The sequence below is a fragment of the Ixodes scapularis genome, unplaced genomic scaffold, assembly GCF_016920785.2.
Source record: "Ixodes scapularis isolate PalLabHiFi unplaced genomic scaffold, ASM1692078v2 PGA_scaffold44__24_contigs__length_19508400, whole genome shotgun sequence".
Classification (NCBI taxonomy): domain Eukaryota; kingdom Metazoa; phylum Arthropoda; class Arachnida; order Ixodida; family Ixodidae; genus Ixodes; species Ixodes scapularis.
This window is the reverse complement of record NW_024609873.1, coordinates 7,753,631-7,778,872: the sequence shown is the minus strand read 5'-3', so window position 1 is coordinate 7,778,872 and position 25,242 is coordinate 7,753,631. Positions and strand designations below refer to the sequence as shown.

Sequence of the window (25,242 nt, the reverse complement as noted above, 5' to 3'; positions counted from 1 at the left end):
GTTAGGCTTGGCGGAGGAATACAGGGTCCTGAAGAGCGGCCGGTTTTTCCTTTCGTGTCGCACTAATTGCATGCGAACATGTCCTATTCCCACGACGAAAGGTAAGCTCCGTTTAAGCTATTTTTAACTCGCAAAAATTGTACGAAATTGTGCGGAAAAGATGCGTGAATGTGGTCCGAAGATCGCCGGCTTCACGGAAAGACGTTTCACTCCCCGCCGTTCGCTTCATTTGCGAAATTTTCGGGCCCATGCGATGACACGGCCATCATGGCGATTGGATTTGGCTTTGTGGATAACACGTGCCCCTCCATATGCCCGGTTTCTAGCGCTTACCCGGTCGTCTCGCTGCTTCGCTTCAAAACGACACGCCGAAAGAATCGTTTTCGCCCTGATTAAATCGCAGGTGCTGCCTATCTTGCGGAACACGTCGACTGGCCTGCCCCAAACTTTCCAGTGGTTTGAATGGGCGCTAACCTTGCCACTCATTTTAACGACTCTCCGAGCTCAGATTAGCCTACCTTGTGCCTTTTGCCGACGCCGCGAACAGTTCGAAATGTAACTGTATCTCGTAGAACTTGTCCTGAGAAATCTCGGCGCAACTACGTCGCGTACTGCGCCCGGTTTCGCCGTTAGGCCTAGTTAGGCCTCGTGGCGTGTCATCGCTTTCTCGGGAAATCCGTTCACGACCCTGTGGTTTGCCGGCTTCGGGTCTGCTGACTGCTGTGAACACTGCCGGCCCAAGCAGTAGCCAAGTCTCGTCATACTCCTACAAAATGAAATCGGCTAGTCGGTGCCGCAGTTACTGAAATCGCCTGGCGCCCTTTGCGTTTTGTTTTTGTGCTTGTGTCGAAATTCTGGAGGCGGCGGCGGCAACGCCGGTAATGTCGGATTTTTTATTTTATTTTTTTTTTCTGGTTGAACATTGTCGTGAGAAAGGCAGACTCCTTTGTCGTTGTTTTTTGTCGTACATTGAAGAATGATTTCCATAATCTTTCGTTTACCTTTCCGGGAACTTGGGTTAGTCGGCACAGTGTTGAAGCCGCAACTTTGTGAACGTTAGAGATAGTGCCCGATGGTTGTCGTCCCATTAAAAGCACCGAGACTGTAGCTTTGCAAGGCGAACGCAGTGACAGTTCTCGGTCGTCGCTGGGACGGACAGAATTGTCACCGGTTTTGGGTGAGGCTCCGGGGTTGAATCACTATCCCCGGGGTCTCAATGACCTGTGCTACATGAACGCCCCCATATTTCCGTGAAATATAAAAATATTCTCGTTTCATTTTTGGCATTCTTTGATCATGACGGTGTCTAACGCCCATTTCTCTTATCGTGAAACTTGTGCACTTTCCAATGCACCATCCATGCCTAAGCTGACAAGGCGGTAGGAGCTAAATGCTCATTGGACCAATCAACCACCTCCCTTTTATGGTCCGAATGATCTCGCTCTCTGCGTGCAAGTATGAGTGGGAAGCTGGTGAAAGATCAGCGTCTGTCTGATCAAATGTGTGCATAGCTTCCATTGCCCTGTGAACTTGGTGGTGAATGGAACGTAGCAGTGTGGAGGAAGTAATTGTGGGATCCGAAATTTGGCTGAGCAGGTTCTGCCGTCACCAAACTGCTGCCACTAAGGGAGGGTGTTGACGAGTCTCTTTCTCCTCAGAAATGGGCCGACTGACTGGGAGTCTGCTGACGGGAAACGTGCAGAGCAGCAGGAGTATGACGGCCCCGCTGGAATGGAGCCGGACGGCATCATTGAGGTGAGTTCGAGATTCGACTGTGAAAGGAAGTGGTAATGCCTTCTTGGCGCGGTGTTCATGGAAATGTGAGGTGATATGTACAGTCCAGGACAAAAGTCTCCAGGACACACGAGCTGCGACTGAAACGCATTGCTCTGCCATCTGCCGGCGGGTCGCCTGGTTTCGAGATCACAGAAAAGAGTGTGCGCGTCCTACTGTGCCTACCAACATCTGCACTTTCCCGCTCTTCTGCGGCGCTGCGCCTAACTCGTAATCGGGCGCGTGGTACCGCCTCGGATATAGCGCTTAGTGACATGGCACCTATAGCTCGACTGAGCGATAACCTGAACTGGTTATAAAGCAAGGTGCGCTGAAACGGCGAAATGCGGCGCAATGCCCCAGGCGGTATCTCGAGTTTCAGAATGTGTAGCAGACGCTCGTCAGCCGCCGGCGCTATCTCCAAGGGGGTACCACGCGCCCGATTCCGAGTTAGGCGCTGTGCCGTAGAACGGGAAAACACACGTTTGCAGGCAGAGTAGGACGCGCATGCGCTTTTGTGTGATCTCGAAACCAGGCGACCCGCCGGCAGATGGCAGAGCAATGCGTTTCAGCCGCAGCTCGCACGTCCTGGGGACTTTTGTCCCCGACTGTACAAGACCACATTCAGAGAGGCTCTATGGCTAGCCCTTCTTTCGTGTTGAGTGCCAGTTTTGTAGCAGGTTATGGTAACTTCTAAAAATGCCGCCTTGGTGGTCCTAGTGTGGTTCAAAGCTGATACGTGAGAGACCACATAGAGAATGTCTAAAAGACTAGTTTCCTTTTTAGCGTTGCACCAGACATCTCTCAAAGGTCTCCAAGAGTGCTGCTCGTTGGATTGGTTCAAAAGGTGGTTAAAGGAAGCAGCCGTTGCCGACAGCTTTCCGAGGTCGTTCCGTGCTCTAAATTCGTTATTATAAATCCTGTGGTTATGGCGCCGCTCTTTTTAGTTGTCTTGACAATGCTACACTAGAGGGCACATACAGTCAGCGTTGGCCATACTATTTGAGCAGGCACTGGGGAAGTGTTCAACGTGGTCTGGTCTAGAAAAAAAAAAAAATTGTGTGTACAGCCAGAAGTTAGTCTACCTCAGTGGGCGTCTGGTGTCTCAGCTGTAGATGAGTGATTTAGCCAGTGTGGTACGACCACTAGTCTGGGGTCTTTAACGTGCACCACGCAGTAGTGATACACGACAGCACGCTGGCACGATGCTCATCCAGATCGAAACTGGCAGGGGTGGGGATTGAACCGAGGTTCCTAGGTTCTGCAGCGCAAGCTTTCATTCCACGTGCTCCGAGCTGGTGTGCACTAGACCACTTGGCCACCGATCCCCCTCACAAGGTGTGAATTGTCTTATTCATCCGTGTTTCTTGGCTGGAATTTGACTGGGCTGTATCGAAGACGCGCATAACAGCAGACATTTAGGTGCCTTCAATTAAATATTTCACACTGGTTGTGGAAAAACCAGGGGGAGATGCGTGTCTTCTGTACAAAGCAGTGCAAGCGTAATGACTTTCACATAAATTCTATTCTGCTAAGTACTTGAAATGGGGAAAAATAAATTGTGGTTTGTCCAGGAAAGGTAGTCATTTTTGCATTGCTTCGTGGAGGTTTGATCTAGTGTCCGAAGGATGCTGTCCCATTAAAAGCACCGAGACTGTAGCTTTGCTAGACGAACGCAGTGACAGTTCTCGGTCGTCGCTGGGACGGACAGTATGGCCACTGGTTTTGGGTGAGGCTCCGGGGCTGAATCCTTTCCCCGGGGTCTCAATGACCTGTGCGACAGGAGATTGTGAAGCTTCCTGCGTGTGCTTCTGTCTGGTGCGGCACGTGTGTAACGCTTTCCGTGTTTGATTGCAGAGCAACTGGGAAGAGATCATCGACAACTTCGATGACATGAGCCTCCGAGAAGAGCTCCTCCGAGGCATCTACGCCTATGGTTTCGAGAAGCCATCTGCCATCCAGCAGAGGGCCATCATCCCATGCATCAAGGGTGGGTCCCTCCCTTCCTTCAGGTCATGCTCGGTCCGTTTTGTCAGAGACGATGCCGCAAGCTTTTTTTCCAACCTGATGTTTGCTATGGGATGAAACCAAGGGGTTCGAAATGTTTCAAGAAGTTTATAACTTTAAAACTGGTTACATTAAAATGATAAAAAAAACAAAAAAATCTGCACCGACTTTAGTACAAGATAAACAATTTAATCAAACGTTTTGTCTCCCATGCGGGAAACATCATATTCAACTATTTTCAAAATTCTGAATTTGTCGTGCTAAGAAATCGGGAAGCTTTCAGATTTATAAAGTTCAAAACTTTACCCCTCTAAGAGGTAAGAAATATAAGTACAAGAAAGATACGATCGGCCAATCCTAAATATTTGGGCCGCTTTGGGCAGTCCTTGGGCAAGTTGAGGTCGCTTCCGTGCTCCTTAACCTGGAGTTGTGTCCGTTGCTGTGTATGTATCTCTGTGTCCAGTATCTTCTCCATCCCGCGCGCCATTCCACCGGAAATAGACGACCAGAACTAAAGGTTTTTGGAAAACCTGCTGCCGCCTTCATGTGTGGCGTCGTCTTGTATAGATTGTTGTTTCATGAAAGCATTGCATTTAGGCGGTGTTTAAGTAAAAAGCAACACCGAACTGCCTCCAAGCTTTTCATTGTACCATTCAAGCAGTTCAACCCTCGTTTCATACAGTACGATAAACTAGTAACAGGTAGTGTCATAAGTACCACAGTACTGAGAAGAGAGGAGTCAAATTTTTAGAACTGGTAACTGAGCAAATTTTGAAGTTCGAACTTGATCTATAAAGAAATTCTAAATCTTTGAATGATCACTTTTAGATTTCTTGACATCTTTGAACTTTTGAAATTTGAACATTAAAGCGGTTTCAGAAATTTTAGACCTTTTTGAATTCAAATGTCGGTATTCTTGTGGCATCCCCTGATGTTGGTTGGCCAGCCAGAAGAGATAAGTAGCTGTTGCGTGTTCCATGCAATGGCTTCGGGGTGTTCGGCTGCGTTCTTGCTGAACCTATAGGTGCCAGTTGTGGTGTAGAAAATGGCAACGTTGTGGTTTTTTTTTTTTTTTTATCAGGGTGGTAGTTTCTCTGTCTTTATGCATTGGCAGTGTGACATCAGGGTGTCTAGCGACTGGGAAAACTGGGAATTGTCAAAGAAATTTTAATTACCTGGGAAAATCAGGGATATTGTCAAAAAGTGAGCCCCGTAAGGGAAAATGAGCCGGAAACGCCATTGAGTTCCCTGAGCAAAGACTCGACAACTTGGGGGCAGAAAAATGGGCAATAAAGTCTGCTTAGACCGGGGCGTGGGCTCTGCTCACCCGATGTAGAGTATGCTACCCGATGCAAAGGGAAGAGCCGACAAATCCAGTCCAAGCCTTGGATCGAGGGCGCGACACTAGGCTGGGTTCAGGTAGAGGTACTAGATTTAGTAACAAATGGGAAAGTGGCAGATTGTAATTTAATCCAAAACCTTAAGCCGAAAGTGTGCATGGGGCGGCCATGTTGCCATTCGGTTATTAACGTGTGTGGTTGAGCGTCGTGTTTTCATTTTGTTTCCAAAAGTGGCCTTTTCGCTGACGATGGAAAAAAAGAAAAGAAAGTGCTTGTTTCTCTGTGGTGGACGAACCCGAATATTTCGGAATATGCAGGTTGGATAAAGCCCGTGCAAAATTATCCTTACAGTACTTGATGCCTTGTGTTGTAACGGTCTTGTATACTTAACCGCCTCTAGAGTAAAGGAATTTCACCTGAAATTGTCAGGGAAAACCTGGAAAAGTGGGGAAATTTCAAAATAATAATTTGCTGGGCACCGTGGAGATGCAAGAAAGTGGGGCAGTGAAATGTAGAGGGAGCAAGCTGCTGGTATGAAGGCTCACAATGGTGCTTGGTACTTAGCGGGGAAAGCAGCTTCCACTAATAGCCAGGCAGTGCTCGTTTGAATGGCCTGCCTGGTAGCAAAGGATGCCAAACCAAAATCCCATCTGAGTGCATGGTACGGCAAGGCTCCTTCCAGTCTGTTCGTCGGCCTCAAGATGGACATACGGGGGCTGTGCTCCAAATCTTAAGGCCCATTCACACTTGCGACTTAGGACAGTCGCTGGAGCGACTAGTGACCACCAGTGTTCACACCTGATTGAGCAACCGACGAGTCGCCAAGCTCGCAATGGATAATAATCGACACCTTCCCGAGCCGGCTGAACGGTCTTTCTGATCAAAGGCACTGGCAGGAAAAAACAAAAACAACTTTATGGTGCTTGGGTATGTAAAACAGCGGCTATATGTGTGCTCCCTCAACCGTGATATTGTATGTACCTGCCATGCCGAAAATGTCGCCGATGTCATTCCAGGCCTGCAGCTTTTTGTCCCGATCCTTGTGGGCGGGGTGCCGCTTATTGTAAAGAAACGGATAGTCTTTGAGAGCATTAATAAGAGCTTCCGCGGAGAACTCCATGCCAAATACTGCCACCGTGCGCGCATCACTATTTCCCGCAGGAAGCAATGCCGGATGTAAACAAACGCACGCATAACTTCCGACGAACTGATTGGCTCCGCTGTCCAGCGACTCGTTTTTGTGACTTGAGAAATCGGTGAGGGGGCGACTGCCCAAAATCGGTCGCTACTGACCAGTTTTGGTCGCTCCGTGACTAAAAACCAGTCGCTCCAGTGACTGTCGCAAGTGTGAACGGGCCTTTATAGTGTATTCCATTGGTGGATCCGAAGCGCTTTCCAAAACCTTTGAGAGAGGCAAAATTCCGCTCCTTGGGGCCTGTTCCAAATCAATGAGCAGTAGATGGACTTGCATTTTTGGAGTGACCCGCCCGAAACAGTGGGCCGTTCAAAATAGCCGCTGCTCGGGCTTGACAAGCCGACCAATGCCTCAGCTGACTGAGCTTTTGGATGGCCAGTCACAACTGTCGCCGTTTAGCTGCAAAAATAACACTTGGTACAGGTTGGGTGAACATACTTGTACCACGAAGCCCATGTCACAAAAAACGAGTTAGACGTCTGCGTTTGCCACCCTCGCATACCTTTCAACCGCCTCGGAGCAGCGGGACATGCACAGTGATCGCCATAGGTGGAGTTTTGTTGGCTGTTAAGACTTCAGGAAACACAAAGTGGTAACAAAGCATCACTTGCACGGTCATTGCCTGGTCTGTTCTTGTTTTAATGGGTGAGAAAACGCCTGCACTGCGAAGTTATGAAGGTAAGCAATCAGTGGCGGCAAAATGAACAGGCCTGACCTTGTGTCTGCCTTCTTCGGATTTTGTCTCCTTTTTTTCGTTCTTCCTCTCACGACCACAGTAGGCGCTTACCATTTGCCACGCTCCAGTCCCGGCTTTGCATCTGTGATCTGTGCGAGGCAGGAGCGTTCGAGTCGTCACTATCCCGCGTAAACAACCGAAACATCCAGAGAGGTCCAACTTGACGAGCCGAATGGTCCGGCAACCTCGTACCACTGAGTTAAAGGGAATGACGTAGCGCACTTCTGTCAACTTTCGCTTAGCTACCTGAAATCTACGGATCAAGTTCGGCGGGATTGGAGACGCTCCACGGGGCGGGTGCTGCCACAAATCTATGAGTGAAAGATGACCAACTTGAGCCGGATCTGCCAGTGGAAGAGGCTCGCTCCAGAGGGGGTGCTTTTGGAGCGCTCAAAATCTACGAACAGAATTCACCATTACTCGACTAGATCCAAGTTACCCCCATGGGTCATATCGTGTGGTAATGCAGAGCGATGCTGGATGCAAACGGGCTTTTAAATGCCTTTATATAAAACCTTTACTCTGGAGTACAGTGATGATTGCTGCGCCAATTGCGCTACACTGCGCCAAGGGGCTAACCCTGCTACATCCTGCTACATTGTGGCAAAATATGGGTAATCTGCGCCAAGCCTGGGCCACAAACCAATTTTGGTCATCTTTCAAAACAGAGTACCGTAATTGAGCATCCGTGTGTTATGTGGCGCAAGCGGCCGCCCAACGCAAAGTACCCTGCATCAATCGTCCATCCGGTCTTCCATGGTTTACCCGCCGTCGCGCGCGCTCGTAGTCTCGTCTCTCATCTTTTTTCTTTTTTTTTTTTCTTATATATTTTCAACGATAGAAGTGGGTGTATGTGGATGCTCTGTTGCTAGCGTGCCGGGTACGAGCCACGCCACTTTGCTGTGAAACAAAACCATGTTCACTCGCTCCTGAAAGTAACGACCGACCTTGGGGAAACTATATTTGGTCCCTGCCTTCCAGTCACCGTGGTCGTCCGACGTCGGGTGTTGCCTTCCCCATTGCACAAAGTGCTCCAAGAACTTTTTGACTCTGGCTTGCAATGTCTTGCATTGATGGGCTGAAGTTCTTTCTTTTTTTTGTGTGTTTAGCTCATACCTTGTTTACTGGCTTGGCAAGCACGCGCCGCTGGACCGTTCTTTGTCGTATGCTCGACAGTTACATTTTGCATACAATTTTGAGAATCAGTTGGCGACGGAGCGGAGTGGCATGGCTTCGGTTTCAATCGAACAGCCGTTGTCTCCGCTTGCATGACAAAGCACGCACAACTGCTAGCTTGCCAAGGTTTCCCTCACATTCATGTGAACACGATTGCACGACAAGCACCAGCCGGGAGGCTTGCAATCCATTTTTTTTTGTTTTGTTTGCTTACTTGACGAAAATCTGGCACGTCGGGAACCAGCTAAACGGCGGCAAGTGGGGTTTCGGAATTGCTCGGCAATGCCCACAGCACCGTATGCTTGTAAGATGTCTCAGCGGTAAAAATACAAGCCGCGAGTTCCATCACTACATGTCACATCAGAACACAACACAAAGGGCCCTCCGTTGGTACAACACCTAAAATTAACATTGTTTATTTTTATAAGAATATCTGCTCTAAAAGTAACTTTTGCTGCTCTGAAACACTGTCTTGGCAGCTCCAAAAGCCATTTTTGCTGCTCCAAAACACTGTTTTGGTTGCTCCAAAGGCCACATTTGCTGTTCCAAAACAATGTTTTGGCTGCTCCAAAAGGTGCTCTAAAATGGCTTGGACCAGTCACATCACTGGGAGTACTATCAAGTAAATTTGGAACACATTCCATGCATAGTCAATTTTGTCCAGGCTGCAACGCCAGCAATCATGGTTGCTGTGCCAGAAGCTGTGCAACTTGCGACTGACCATTCATAAAGGGCATGCAGCAGTTGCATCAGAAGCGGCTGTTGCCCCTGGACTGGCAAGAGTAGGGCTAGTGTGGAAATGTCTCCATACTCATTTTTGTTGCACGATGGTGTCATTTGCATACATCATTTTGGGGAAGTTGAGACCACTTTTTGGTCCCGTCATGTAGATTGTGGCCTCTGTAGCTTGCTCTCCAGTGGCCCTAAGCTCGTTAAACACGAAATTGGAACCGATAGGACGCTGGCGACAAAAGCGCGAAGTCGTTGTCGTGATAGTTGAATCTGTGCGCTCCGTGAACTTAGGCCCCAGCTTTGTGTTTGACGATTAAAGAGCCCCAGCTTGACAGTTCATGGGATGCTGCGAGAACAGCAACACTCGTGTTTGCTCGCTCTTTTTTTTTCTTCTTCTTTTGCCAGAACTTTTTTATGACTGACCACCGGGATCGTTTCATTTGATGGCACGACGTGCCAGCTTCCGTGACGTTGTTTGTTGCCGGGACCGTTTCGGATGCATCTGCTCTATAGGACGCTAAACACACCCGTTGACTTGTTTCTGGCCCTGTAGCTATGTAAAGGAGTGCCCCGAAATGAGGCTCCTAGTGCGAGTGCTTGGATGCGTCGTGTGCTGGCATGAGGCAGCAACTCGAAGTCCCTCGCTCTGTGCAGGCATGGACGTGATTGCCCAGGCCCAGTCGGGCACGGGCAAGACGGCGACGTTCTCCATCGCCATCCTGCAGCAGATCGACATGGCCCTGAAGGAGTGCCAGGCCCTGATCCTGGCCCCAACCAGGGAGCTTGCCCAGCAGATCCAGAAGGTGGTGATTGCCCTGGGGGACTACATGAACGCCCAGTGCCACGCCTGCATCGGGGGCACCAACGTGCGCGAGGACATCCGCAAGCTCGAGAAGGGCGTCCACACGGTGGTGGGCACGCCGGGCCGGGTCTTCGACATGATCAGCCGCAAGGCCCTCCGTGAGTGTCCTTCCTTCGACTCTCTTTTGGGCCGGCACTGAGCTCCGCTTTGGGAGGCCGGACCAATGCCACCCAGAAAGCGAGGCACACGCCTTTCCTCCTCTAACGTCGTCACTATTAGATCCACGCCTCTGCGCCATACTCGCGTCAGCGTTGCCGAGAGTGCCTCACGGTGCAATGCTACACGGGGAGAAACTGAGGGCGAGGAAGAGTCCAGAGCGCACGAGGACGTTGGGGCGTCGAGCTTTGATTGGAAGGATAGTGGGTAGACGCAAGGGCTAGCTGCCTTTGTCTCTACTAGCCGTTCAGACATGTTTGACATTCACATGTGAGGCACCGTGCTAGGAGCAGGCTGCACTCTTCTTCGCTCCGATTGGTGGGAGACGGCGGGTAGAGACCAAAGCAGCCAGCTTTGCGCCTCCCCACTAATTGTTCCAATCTGAGCTTGTCTCTCTGACGTCCCCGCATGCTCTCATCTTTTCTCCCTCAGTTTCTTTCTGCATAGTGACAGACAAGCTGAGAATGGCAGGGAGGTGCTTCGGTTGTTCGGCCTCCAGCGCAAGCTTTCTACCCTCGACAAAGCTTCGACATAGTGTGCACCTCAAGCGTGCATGCTTGAGACCGGGCATTCAAAAGGCACGCCCCGTCGTTCTCATTCTGTCAGTGACCATAGCTGCCGCATTGCCAAGGTGCCAGTGTCCAACGCTTTGTTCTTTTGTTTTGAGATTTTTTGTCGCACATTCCTAGGAAGAATTCGATGATCTTTCGTTTTTTCTTTTATTCTTTTGGGAGTGCGGGTCAGTTTGGGCACGGTGTTGCAACTGCAACTTTTGGATTGCTCTATGGAGGTTAGAGCTAGTGTCAGAAAGATGCCGTCCCATTAAAAGCACCGAGGCTGTAGCTTTTGCCAGGCGAAGGCAGTGACAGTTCTTGGTCGTCGCTGGGACAGACAGAATTGCCACCGGTTTTGGGTGAGGCTCCAGGGCTGAATATCTTTCCCCGGGGTCTCAATGACCGGTGCAACACAAAGGCCATGAAACAAATTTTGGGCTGGGATAAATAAGTTCTGATTGGGATTTTACTAATAGCATATCATTCAGTGGACCAAAAGAAAGAAGGTAGAAAATCAAAAACCTAATTTTCAATACAAAAGTTTGAAAAGAAAAAAACTGACCGGTTTTTATTTTTTTTTTCTTCGAAAGCTCTTTTGCCTTTTTACTCTAATACATCCATGGTGCCCAAAGCGTGTCATCCGGCCCAAAAGCATGCCACCGGACCTCTTTTACTCCCTTCACCCCTAAGCTGACAGTGCGGTGGATGCTATGCACTTGTTGGACCAATCAGCCTCCTCCCTTTCATCACCTGACCTCATTCTCTGCCCGTGGTTTATGCGCGAGGGAGCATGATTGCGTGGCAAAAGTGTGGCTGGCCCAGAAAGCACGTAGCTTCTACTGCACTGTCAGCTTTGAGGTGAACGGGGTGGTAAAAGCAACTTATGTCCGAGTTTTAAACGACAGGCTAATCTTCTAGGAGGAGAATGGCGGTATCCGGTTGCACAAACGAGGGTCCGAGCAAGAGAGTCCTTCCTTTCCATCTGCTTGAACTGTTTAGTAAAGTGCGCGATATGAGAGTTGAAAAAAGTTAAGAAAAAGTTGAAAAATCGTTTCATGACCCCTTCAAGGTAGGGTGGTCTTCGGTAGAAACCTTTGCTTGAGCCCCCATACTTCCGTAGAAGTGGCAAGTCTTTTAAGGGCAATAAGGTATGAAGACCTCGGAGTAACATTCATAGTATGGTGGAAAACCTGATGGTGCCCAATGCCTATTGCTATTGTGAAACTTGCGTAACCTCCATCACACCATTCACCCCTAAGGTGACAGGGTGGTGGAAGTTTGCGATCACCAGATCCAGATTCTTTCATTGCCCAACGCTGCTCTCCGTGTTGGGTAATCGCTTCGTGTTGTGTCCCTCTCCTTTCGTCTCTTTTGCGGCGCATTTTGTGTAAAGAATCGTTTACCAACCAGCCCATTTCTCCATTTTAATGCCCTCTATGTGTTTGGTGCGGGTCAAGGATTCACTAATGACAATGCAGTGTTCAGGCCTTGTCTTGTGGGTGGTATTGGCTCAACAACACTTGGCCATTTTTGGGGCCGGGCTCCGGTACGGCCACCGGAAGTTGATCGCTGTCCCTAATATCGGGTTTCAGCTGAACTTCTTGGTTCACGCAGTCGATATGTTTGTGCCTTCTTGTGTCTTAGCTCGTTAGTGTCGGATAGGGGGACTAGGGTATTTGAATGTGGCACGGGTGCCCTCGCACCGAAGAAAGATGGAAAGGGCAACCCGATGTATCCGATGTCGGTTGAGAGGCACACAATGAACAACAAATGAATAGCCATACCCCTATGCGAGCTCAATTGAAACGGCATTTCTGAACGCAACATCTGGGAAAACGTGCGGTGAAACCTCATTCCTGATCAATGCTTTGACGGCCGTTATGTTCATGTCAGCCGGGTCCATTGCACCCCCCCAGGAATGTCTGTATTAATTGGCGATTTGTTGCGGTTGCTTTCCCCGCTACTTTAAAAAACTTCCACCTGACGCCGTGCGTTAGTTTGCCCAGTCGCCCCACTTTCCCTCTGCTCTTCCTTTCGCCCGATTGGTTGGGCTTCTTTTCTCGCCCGTGATGGACTTTGACCAGGCTTGCAGGGAATTTTTTTTAACAGCCTTTGCATCTTTTCATTGCTTTTCATGGTGTGCACTCTCACTTCCCTTGTGCTCGGTTCTCTTTCGCACAAAGTTTGGACTTTGTGCATTGCACGAGCGTTGAGCTCCACCATGCTTCTCGCCTGCCTGCTAGAAGCAGTGGCTGACTAGTGGGAGTGGCTGAGTGCACTTGGGATGACTTCGCTCGCTGTTTGAGGTCTTTTTGGCGATTGTACATCAAACCTGAATTTTGAAAAATAGTGCCGAAAAACAGGCGTGGAACATTTGAATCCACATGGCAGTTCCTCCACAGCCATGAAAGCACACGCAAAAGAAATTGCTGCCTGGGAGTTTCTGTCCTGTCTATACGGGCAGAAACTGAGGGAGAGGAGGAGATGGGACAGACGCTGAGACACTGAGCTCTGGTTGGAATGAGCTGTGGCTGTTTGAGCGCAAATACGAGATGCTGGCGTTAAAACGCTTTTGGGAGATTGAGTAAACAAAGGTGATAAAAGTGCCCCGGGATGTTATCACGAAGTGATAACATCCCGGGGCACTCACCGGGGGTGAGTGCCCCGGTGAGTGCACAAAATATGTCACTCACAGGGGGTGAGTGACATATTTTTTATGTTGAGGAATCCGCAAAAATTATGTCCTCTCAAATATTCTTTCGCAGTTTACTGTGAAACGGGAATGTATCGAGGGGGAATCGCAGTCGATACGCTGGTGACAAACTCTGCTGCCTTATTTCCTCCCCGCAGGAACAAACAACATCCGCATCTTTGTGCTGGATGAGGCCGACGAGATGTTGTCCAGAGGATTCAAAGACCAGATCTACGATGTCTTCAGGACACTAAACTCCAACATCCAGGTGAGGGGAACATTCGTCCCCTGTTCGTGCCCCAAAAAGGGCTGCTTATAGACATCAACAAAGGCAGGCTCGTAGTGCATCAAGACTGTTCAAAGTCTCCTTTTCTAAGGTTACATCTAAGCAAGCTTTGAGATGCCCAAGCATGTAAGGAGCTAGGTAGCACAATATAAATACACCAGAAAGTTTGAACTGTAGGTGTGAAAGGCATCTGCTTTTTGTTGACAGATTTTCTCTTATGCAGAATGCATTAGCTATGTGTATGGAAAACTGGGAAGCGTAATGTTACATTGTTAAACCGTGGTGTCTCGCATGATGTTATGTCGTGACTCGACACCTAACGTTGCTAGACCTAATAACATTTATGCCCTGTTGTCACGCGACTGGTCATGGCCTGGCGCACGTCTCGCGGTCGTGCAACACGTAGGGGCATCCCTCTAAATTTGACCGATAAAAGCGTAGTGACGCAGCAGCTGCACGATTTGCAGCTTCGCTTTTGTTAAAACGTATTCTGCATTGCAAATGTTTGTGAAACTCTTAGTGTCGGTCCGTATTCGCTTAGGCAAGTTTGCGCATAAAAAAGTCACATCTCACATGACGTTGAACTCGACGAAGTTCTACCCCCCTCCGCTTGCAACGAGTGCCCGCAAGCTCTCGTGCCGCCCCAGACTTTCCCGGTGCCTGCCGGACTTGAGAGTGAACGAAATGCCGTCTGTGCCCAGGTGATCCTGTTGTCGGCCACAATGCCCTCCGACGTGCTGGACGTGACCAAGTGCTTCATGCGCAACCCCATCCGTATCCTGGTCAAGAAGGAGGAGCTCACCCTCGAGGGTATCAAGCAGTTTTACGTGGCCGTCGACCGAGAGGTGCGTCTGCTTTTTGGGACCAAGCACGGTCTCGCGCGTGCAGTGCCGCGCCAAATTGGTGCTGTAATAGACCCTTTCCAAAAGTGCGCTTCAACTAGTAGCTGCCGAGTCGGTCATCAGAGTCCGCCATTGTTTGGGTACATATTTCGATTGTTGGCATTCGGCGAGGACTCCGATTCAATTGCGCACTTTGTCCCGATAAAATGGCGACCGCCAATGATGCTCTGCTCGATGGAGTTTTGAAAAGGGTCTATCAATGCCACAGTTCATGCAAATTTTGCGTCTGTGTTTCTTCGCAGCAATGAGGTTACCTGCTCGGAACTTGCAATATTGCGAGGTAGCTCGCTGCAGCGACGTCAATTTCGGGAGCTTTCATGCGCCTGGCGTTGGGCCTAATACCGTCTTTTACCAGAGTGATAGCTTTGTTCCAAGAGATACAAGGTTTGCGGTATTGGGCCAGCTTTGTGCTTCGACAGAGTTTTTGATGCATGGGAATCTCGGACAAAAATAAGTCGCCAGAATCGTGAGCACTGTTACAGACGCCTCGTAACACCTCTGGTGTGCAACTTAAGACTGTGCCGCTGAAGCTATTTGGCACTGCCACATCGGTGAGTGCTGCGTCGACGCTGAGGTTAGTGCTGTGCATGTGAACGGTCCTCAACCCTGTTGTTCATTGTGCAGACTTTGCTTTTGGTCACTTATGCACGAAACTAAGGGTTGCGAGTAGATTGCACAATTCGGTGGACTGTCCCTTTAAAGCACCGGGGCCGTAGCGTCTGCTCGAAGGCAGACGCAGTGACGGCTGTTCGGTCGTCGCTGGGACGGACAGTAACGAACCAGTTTTGGGTGAGGACCTGGGGCTTCAATTATTTGGTTCCCCGGAGCCTCAATGACTCGTGCAACAGGCCTCTCGACCCCTTTTCGGGTCTGGTAGGTTTTTGAAAACTGCCCGGCTGCACTTCTAGTAAAGTTGGCAGTCGACTATCAGAGGTGTTACGAGTGACGGTAGGATGTCTTAGATGGTTGAGTTTTAGCTTTGCGAATTGAAGTGTTTCGTTGGCTTTAAGGCTAAAGAGATAACTCGTAAAGATGAAAACTGGGGTTTTAAAGTTTGTTTGTGCATTCTTGAGAGTTCTGAGCCCACGTTAAAAGCAAGAGGCTGTCCAAAACCGCGGGGGGGGGGGGGGGATTTTTGCAGTCCCATTTGGCAAGTGAATAGTGTTAACAGCCTTGCGGCCCGTAAGGTTGGCAAATTCTCTCGCACGAAGGTGGCAGCGTGGAAAATGTTCTGGCAACACTTTGTTCTGAGCATTGGATAGATTTAAAGACCACCCAAAAGCAAACTTTCAAAGAAAGCGTGTTCTGAGAATTCAATAGGTTTAAAGACCACCCAATAGACCATTTGCAGTATTCCCAAGCGCCCCGGCCCGCACTCAAGGAATCATGGGAACGGTGTTCCTTCAGCTACCTAGTGATCGCTAATTTTCGACCAACACCGTGGTTACACAATTTTTGAGTGTAATTCGAGGTTACCCTGAACAAGCACCTGATATACTCCAAGGACCTGTCATGTCACTTTTAAAATTGCTCGTCGACGTCGGCATTTTTGACACTGCGCATGCTGTCCACCTTTCAACCTGGCCTGAGTTGCAGAAATCTCTTACAATATTATCATTCTCGTGATTGTTGTTTGAGCAGGAATTGCTGAAAAAGTCGATAATTCACAACAACAAAAACCAGGATTTAGCTCGGAGTCTGTGGGGCTGTTTATAGAATTTTTAGCGTTTCTAACTTAATATCAGCATGATAATAATGTAGATTTCTGCAGCCCATCCAGGTTGTAGGGTGGACAGCATGCACAGTATCAAAAACGCTGACATTGGGGAGAAATTTTAAAAGCGATATGACAGGTCATTGGGGTATATCAGGGTGATTCCGAATTATGCTCAAAACCTGTGTAACCAAGAATAGGGTTGAAATTACCGATCACTAAGGGGCTGAAGGAACACCGTTCCCATGATTCTTTTAGCGTGGGCCGGGGCACTTGGGGGATATAGCAAATGGTCTATAGCAAACTGGCAAAGAAAGCGTGCAGTCCAGAAGGTGGCTGGCTGATGGGTGACAGTTGCTAGTTGACGAACGGAACTCTTATCTGTGGTCGCGCTAACTTTGGGCAGGCAGACAGAAAGCCACCTTTGACTGTAGCGGGATCATATGCGGTTTGATCAAACTGGGGTACTTCTGGGAATTGAAGGTGCTGAAGCGTCCGTCTCTTGGCAGGAGTGGAAGCTGGACACGCTGTGCGACCTGTACGAGACGCTGACCATCACCCAGGCAGTGATCTTCTGCAACACGAGGCGGAAAGTGGACTGGCTCACCGAGAAGATGCACGAGCGGGACTTCACCGTTTCTGCCCTGGTGAGTTGCTACACCAGGCGAAGTGGTGCCCGTGTTGGCGGCATGTGCATAGAGCTACGATGCTATCATTGTTTTGTGTCTTGAGTAGTTTTGGCACGCTGATGGGTTCCCTTGAACATATTAGATTTATAGTCAAACTCGTTTATAACAAACTCTGTCAGTCACATATTTTAGTTCAATATATCCCATAATTCGCTATATCAAAATCAAGCCTACTGCAAATTTTGAGGCCAGGGCTTCGTAATAAACAATTATTTTCTTGACACCATGGTGAACATGCGTTACTGCATTCTTTAGAACAGTAAGAAACATTTATGACTTGCAAAAACGTAGCTGATAATGCTCTTGGCAGGCTAACAGCTCGAACAAAAAGTAGCTTTCTAATTGTTTATTCTGCGAGAATCGAAGCACCCAGGCACGCTCCAAAAGAAAAATCTTGCCATTTTAGCGGACTGCAAAGCCTTTTTATCTGGGCTTAGATACACGATCTGCAGTATGGCAGTCGGGCCCTTGAAAGAGATGTAATTTTGCTCCTGTTAAGCCAGAGTCCAAACAAAACCAGTGGAACCGTACAGAGACAAAAAAGAGCCATGCAGAGCAGCCGAGTCGCAGCGGATTGTTGGTTGCATACAAACGCCGCCGCCAGTCCAGTCGCAAATGCGTTATGATCTTAGGCAAAAATTTGGTTATCGTTGAAATCTGTACTTTGCGCCAAGGTTGGGCAGTATTGCGATACAAATGTATTGCGATAGTATTTCGAAAATACTTTGTGTTTATAATTCTGTATCGCAATACAATTTTTCAGTCGGTATCTGTATTTCAATATTGGAACAAATTCTTAGCGTATTCCTTCAGGGTATCTACCGACCGGAAAACCTGGAATTGTCAGGGAATTTTAAGACACCTGGAAAAGTTGGGGAATTGACAGGGAAATTTCTAAAAAGATTGTTGAGTCGGTGAATTTAGGCAGGCATAGCCATAAGCGCAGTCAAGTCGGCGGAGCGACCCCCAGCGCGATGCGACCCGGCCAAGCTGACAGGTGCAGCGTTTCCACACCAACTTTTCACGCGCTGCACTTCACGCGAGAGTATGTGCAAAGCTGGCGGCTCGTCGTTCTTCTAGTACACTCTAGAGCCGCTAAATAAGCTACACTTTAGAGTAGCAACACTAAAGTATGGCAGCTAGAGAGTTACTAGTGAAGTGGAGTAGCAGCGGCTATTTGGGTTGGCTCGTGACTCTAGTCAGGTGGTGATGCTCTCGTGACCATAGAGACGCAGGGGAAACAGTTACTCTAGCTGACACTAGGTGGCGCGAGTCACCACTTACTCAGAAGGGAACAGGGAGGGAGTTGCAAGCTGCACTTTAACACGCGAAGAGCCGCAAGTGGCTCGCAAGCCGCAGCTTGGCCACCCCTGCTCTAGCACCTACCCTGTAAATTTCATTAATTGCCCAGGGTTCAAAAGTTGACCCTTTCAGGGGGTGTGGCACCTTAATGAAAGATGTATTTGAGTGTTACTGCCCTGGCAAAAGTTGAATGCCTGTATTTGTATTTTCAAATACTTTTCTATTTTTCAAAAGTATTTCTGATAACTCATTGCAATATTTCAGTACTAATGTGTTTCAGAATCGGTATTTTAGCTGTCTCTGTCATGTATCCCAGTATTAGTATTTCCAAATATGTTTTAGATTTTCTCTGCCTAACCCTGCTTTGTGCCAGGGAATCGTTTCCAGCTTGTCAAAGAACGATAGAGACGGTTGCCATTTCCTGGGTGAAATGGCAACCGTCTCTACGCATTTCTTTTTCTTTTGGAGCACTGGTGTATTTCTTCTTTTTAACATGGCATGCGCTGACGTCACATCGCATGCTTTTGTAGGAAGTTTGAGTGACATGTTAATATGGCATTTGTAAGCTTTGCTTTAGAGAAGCAGGTTCCACAAGCCCGGGTGGACAATCATGGAAATGGTGATGCGCTGGGCATATAACGGATGAGATATTACATAGTAGGCTTCTTCTAAGTGATGCTTGAAATGAAAGTGTCTAGGGGTACTTATTTATTGTTCACCTATAGTCACTGACAAGAGTAAAATCTCCGGGTGGCCCTTCTGAGCATTGATCATGAATGCGTTACTGAAGCATGGTGGAAAGCAAAAAGTGCACTATGCCCTGCCATTCTCAACTAGCTAGAATTGCCTTTTGTTGGACAACTGAAAATGTACCGCTTAGTGTTTCTTCCTTGTTTTGTAAGCAGGATATAAGGATTTTTAAGTCAGTCATTTGTCGCAACTGATCCTTTTCAAGACTCCATTGTGCTGCATTGCTGGTCACAGTGTTCTAGTGTAGTGTTTCGTTAGACCCCAAGCAGAGCAATAAAACCAACGTGTCCAGTGTATGCTGCGAGGCTGCAACAAAAATATGGTGTGGCAGCTACTACACCCTGTTCGCCCTTAAAGTAGCACGCAAGTGGATTCCGAGATCATGTATTTATTGTCAAAACTCCATCTACGGGCTCTAAGCTTCCTAAAAAAACACAAAATTACATTCAAGGGCGGCCATTTTCCCTATAAAAAATCCAATCAAAGACTGTGCCACACCCCGCTTTCTGCGCTGTGGTGCAGAACACCAAGGGGTGCCGTCGGACGGGGCGCAGCAGGGGACGACACGCGACAGCAAATTGCAAGTCGCAGCTTCCCGGCGGTCTGGTTTTTCGAATGTGTGCATATTCCAAAAATCGGTCTACTGGGAAGCCGTCACTTGTGATTGGCTCTAGCGCATCCTCCCCTCTTGCCATCCCGTCCGACGGTGCCCCCTGGTGTTCTGCGCCAACACAAAAAGGGGGTGTGGCACGATCGTTGTTTTGATATTTAATAAAAAAAGTCAACCGCTCTTAAGGGGGGACACGGGCTCCAATTCCCGATTTTTTTTTTAAAAGTGCATTTTTCAAATTTGTTATAACTAATTTCAGAAACTAATAATGCACCCTTCCATAAAATTTCATGCCTGTACGTCGAGTATTTAAGCCGATATAAAAGATTTTCGACAGGTCGGCGACGCGCCTCCTATCCCCGAGTCGTTCCGTCGCGCGATCGGTTGACAATATTCGCCATTTTCAAATGCCGACCGCTCCGCGCCCATTTGGCCTACCGCGATGTTGATACCCTCGTTGGAAGCGTCGTTTCTTCGGGCTTTTATGACGATAGTAAACTTCGTTCGAGAGTAAGCATGAACAAAGCCAGAGCCCTCTAGTTGTCGGCTATAATTGGCTTGAAAACGAAACTCAAGCCTGGATTGGCCCGTGACACCCCACGTGATCCGCTCGCCCGAATTATTGTTTCGTCTCGTTGCTTCGGCCGAACGTTCGCTTCTTTTGCTTGCTCGTTATATATTTCTCACAGTTTTATCGTTTTATCTACGGTCTCGTCGCCGCGATGCCGGCCGTTAAACGGCATTCCCTCCAAGCCTTTGGAGCTCGCCGCCGTTCTGTGAAACCAAGAGGCTCGTCAGGTGGACGCGTACGATGCGCTAACCCTAACGGAACCACGTCGGACGCGTCGGCTGCTTCGCTCCCGAGCGCGTCACCATCTCCCGGTTCGTCGCTTCAGGACCTGACCTCTGAACAACCAGCCGACGTTTCTTCGTCTCTTCCTGAAGATTATGAGGTTGTGGAGGAGCTCACGGCGATAGAGCGCAAGATCTCGCTACTGCAAGAGAGCGATCCCGCTGCGGATCCCACGGACGCTCCCGCTGCTCCCGACGGTGCCCCAACCGAAGGTTATCGTCTGGTTGCTTTATCTGCCATCGAGACACTGGTGTCCGCTCTTCTGTGCCCGGTGTGCTGTGGATCAGACCTTCAGCTAAGCGAGAGTGGCAAGGGAGTTCAGGCGCAATTCGTCGTCGTCTGCCCAGACTGCGGGGACGTTGCTCGGACGCCGCACTCGTCGACCATCGGACACTCGCGGCAGAATGAATTGGCAGCACGGATTTCTCTTGCGTCTCGTGAATGTGGAATCGGATACACGAAGCTTACGAACTTTTTTGCCGGTATCAATGCTCCTTCGCCCATGCATCTCCGATCTTACCAAGATCTGGGAGAAAAGGTCCACGACGCCTCAGTGAGAGCAGCCAGCAACGTAATGAGCAAGGCAGCAGAAGCTGTACGAGAAACACGCGAGTCAGATAGCGGTGATTTGATGGACGTTTGTGTGACATACGATGGCACTTGGCATAAGCGTGGGCACACTTCACACTTTGGTGTTGGAGTTGCCATCGAGCTTGAGACTGGACTAGTTTTGGACTATTCTGTCCAGAGCAATTATTGCCATGGATGTAGCCTTGGACCTGCGCAGGGATCTGACAGCCATGAAGACTGGGCCGAGAATCACAGGGCAGTATGCCAGAAGAACTTTGCTGGGTCTGCAAATGCGATGGAGCTGCAAGCAGCAGACGAGATCTTCCGTCGGTCCGTCCAACTCCACAACCTGCAGTATGTGACAGTGCTGTGCGACGGGGACAGTAAAGCCTTCAACCATGTTGCGGGACTTGATCTTTACGACAAGGGCATGAGGAAAGAAGACTGTGTGAACCACGTCGCCAAAAGAATGTATGCTGGCATGGAGGCCCTAAAGAAAACAAAAAAAGGTCTCGGTGGAAGGGGCAAACTAACGAACCTTGTCATGAAGAAATTGACCAGCTACTATGCATCTGCACTGAAGACCAGTGCCCCAGACGTTCCAGCCATGCAGAAGGCAGTGTTTGCCAGCCTCCTCCACAGCTACTCCACCGATGAAGAGCCCCGGCATCAGGCCTGCCCTCATGGAGAACATTCCTGGTGTCACTTCAATCGCCAGAAAGCGCTGGAGGCAGCAGGAGAGCCGACGAAGCCACAGCCACACCGCCCTGCCTTCTCCAGAGACATCGCAAAGGAGTTGGTGCCCCTCTACAATAGACTCTCAAGGCAGGACCTACTCGAGAGGTGTGCTAGGATGGGAACGCAGAACAACAACGAGTCGTTCAATGCTCTGGTGTGGAGGCGGTGTCCCAAGACGGATTTCGCCTCTCGAAGAACTGTGGAAACTGCCGTGGCTCTTGCCGTCCTGGAATTCAACCTGGGCCCCAAGGGCTTTGAGAGGGCCCTTCATGAAATGGGAATCGAGCCCGGAAGCCACCAGGTTCAGCACGCTGACAAGGCCCTCCAAGTCAAGGTCTCCAAGGCGAAGCAGAAGGCCCTCAACTCTTCGAAAGTGGCCCATAAGCAAAGGAAGCTGGCAGCAATCGCCAAGGCACAGAGGGACCAGGCAGCTGAAGGGGAGACCTACTCTGCCGGCGCCTTTTAGTGGACACAGACTGGGCCAAACTAATAAAGTAAAGGTGCTCAATGTTTGAATGCGTTTTTCTCAGTTTCACTTTTTTGCTGCAAACTTTGTAGCAAGGAATCTATCGTTTGATGGTAAACATATCCAGGTTCCTCGTTCAAAGTGTTTCTTAACTGAAATTTACTGGGGAATTGGGCTATCTACTTCATTTTGTTTTAAGTTGAAGTCATCACTGAGAAAAAAAGACATTTTGGCAAAATGGCATTCAAAGAAAGTGCATATGATTTTTGGAGACAGAATTTCTCTCCGAAATATTTACATTTTAATCATACAAATTAGATAGCCCAAAGCCACATACCCTCTACTTCATATCCAAGCAATAAAAACAGTGGTTTAACATTTCATTTTCATACGATAGATTTCCTAAGGAAAGGTGCCACAGCCTCATACACAAATATGTAACTTTTTACATAATTCTCCTATAGAAGTCAAAGTTTGCACAGTGCCCCTGCATCTGCTCATAAATGCACTCTCCAAATTTCATTAAAATCGGACGAGGAGTTCAAAAGTTAATAATTACGCCAGTGTCTCCCCTTAAGATTTTTTTTTTTTTTTTTTTTTTATGCTTGGAGTTTTTAAATTTGATTTATAACATTAAAGAGCCAATCTCGGAATCCACTTGAGTGCCCCTTTAAGCTGACACGGCAGCCAAAGCAAGCTCACCTCTTGAGATCCGTGTTTATGTCCGAGCTAATCATCTGTTTGGGAGCGTCCATCGGTGCTGAGCGCTGTGCCCCGTCCTTCCCCGCAGCACGGCGACATGGGCCAGAAGGAGCGTGATGTGATCATGCGTGAGTTCCGGTCGGGCTCGAGTCGTGTGCTGATCACGACCGACCTGCTGGCACGAGGCATTGATGTCCAGCAAGTGTCCCTGGTCATCAACTTTGACCTGCCCACCAACAGGGAGAACTACATCCACAGGTGAGACCTCACGACCTGCTTCAACGGCAGCAGGAGTGCTCTGCTTCCGACATTTTTTCGTCGGGAGCTGAACAAAAGGAAGTAGTGGGGACATTGTTTCTTAAAATTGGGTTTCTAGGGCAGTTTGTAATGATCAACATCTAGAGCTCAGATATTGTATTGACTTGTCTGTAAGCTGTTTTTGTTGCTATGGTGGTTACATGGTTCTAATAGTTTGTGGGGGAGTTTGATAAGGATGTGTTTGGGTGTGCAAGAGTACTTTAGAAGCCAACTGAAGACATAAGTATAGAGTAATCGCTATAATGTTTTGATGTTGCCTCCTGCATGGGTGGGGAAGCATTATATGAAGCCATTTGTTAAGTCTTAATATCTTTATAATCTCTGGGAGGGTAGTTACAGGCCTGTGTCTTGGGAGCTGCATCTTTGCGACGATGTTGCCTCTTCCTCCACAGAATCGGCAGAGGAGGCCGTTTCGGTCGTAAGGGGGTGGCCATCAACTTTGTGACGGAAGAGGACAAGCGCACCCTGAAGGACATTGAGGGCTTCTACAACACCGAGATCGAGGAGATGCCCATGAACGTGGCCGACCTGATCTAAGGGGAGAGAGCGCCCCGAGCACCAGCGTGCCCGGGGGGAGAGAGGGAGTCTGGGCTGGAGGGGGGAGGGGTCCGTGATGCTGTCAACCGTCACGCTCCCTGTGCCGCCGAGAGTTTGGACCAGGGGGACAACTGTGAACGGGACATTGGACACGTGCGGAGTGAGAACTGCCCGTGCGTCTGGTTCGCGCAGTCTGTGACTGCAAAAGGGGCGGCCGGGGCGAACGGAAGATTTGCGGGAGCGTCGAGCGGCGGCGGGGACCGACGCGGAAGACTCGTCCGTCCGGCGCGGCAAGCAAAATTGGACGGTGTCCTTCTCTTCGGAATTGGGGTGCCGAGTCGCCTTCCACCGGTCGGGCGTGGGCAGGCGTCCTTCCGCTTCCCTCTGCGTCCCGCACTTGTCCTGTCTGCCCTGGCCCAAGGGGCGAGTTTACGAGCCAGACGTCGGGGGCGCAGGTCGAAAGTGCAATGACGGAACGGACTGTTCCAATTGGCCAAACCAAAAGTTCTAGAACAATCTGGTGTTTAACCATATAATTAGAAAGTGAGTTAAAAAAAAAAATTAATAATCTGAAGCAGCGGCGTTGCTGTGAGAAAGTTTGTCTCAGTGCCTCGGGCACGATTTCGGTAAAGCAAGTAGTTGCTAAAATGAGTTATAAATAAAACTGGAGAAAGGCGCGCTTTCTCTCTTCCCCCTGTAACTTGTGCTTATTATATTCGTGTCTTTTTTGTGTCTGGGGCTCCCTAATAATCTACCATGTTTAAAGGAGTTAATTTTTATTAAATTCAATATGAATACATTGGTGTGTTGGTTTCCTTTTTTTTTTTTATATGCCCAGCTTGGATATGGCTCACTTTTTTTCCCTTTTTCTTTTTTGATTGTTGAAGTACTTTGTGGTGACGTCTAGCATTCTTTCTGCTATTTGGCACCTTTTTGCGATAATTTGATTTGTATTATTCAGACTTAGAATTTAATTTTGAGTGCAGAGTGGACTGTCGCTACTCTGTTTTCTGCGTTAGGTACATGGCTGTTTTTTGTGTACATACTGTACGCTTTGGTACTAACTAGTGTGGTGTGTTCCGCGCAAAGATTGCTTTGTACAGTAGCTGCAAGCGCATATATTTATGAAGCAAGGGGAGCGAATGATTGGTTAGGTCGAGGCTTGGGCATGCACTTTTGCCATGCCATACTTTTTTTTAATACCTTGGGTCTTATAAGGAAGGATAATAATGTGCCCGGTCATCTATGGTCCTGTGCAGAGGTTTAACTTCAGCCCCTATTGCAGTTTTGTGCCTGTCAGCCTTGAGGCACCATTCCCGCCCTATCCATGCTAGCTCAGTATTGTGGCTGTAGTGTCATGTGCTTGCTAACTCTTTTAGTTGCTCCCATCGTGTTTTTTTTGTGCAAAGACATCCCACTTTGCCAAGCCAACGAGTGCTTTGGACAGATGTTGGACGGGACAATAGAAAAGAAAAAAAGAAATGCGCGCCAAGCGGGGTGCATACTTTTATTTTTCTGCCCAACACTCGCAGTTCGGGGAAGACATTTTGGTACGCCGAATAAAGCTAATGTTTGGAGAGTA

The 25,242-nt window shown here is 48.8% G+C and overlaps 1 protein-coding gene across 1 annotated transcript; it reads left to right on the top strand.

Moving 5' to 3' along the window:
• Positions 1 to 25,242, top strand: LOC120851027 (eukaryotic initiation factor 4A-I). Its single transcript, XM_040223602.1, has 9 exons — positions 1 to 101; positions 1,659 to 1,755; positions 3,631 to 3,763; positions 9,614 to 9,919; positions 13,382 to 13,491; positions 14,211 to 14,354; positions 16,635 to 16,772; positions 22,894 to 23,063; positions 23,516 to 25,242. The coding sequence occupies exons 1-9, from the start codon at positions 79 to 81 to the stop codon at positions 23,658 to 23,660; spliced, it is 1,266 nt and encodes a 421-aa protein (XP_040079536.1). The 5' UTR covers positions 1 to 78; the 3' UTR covers positions 23,661 to 25,242.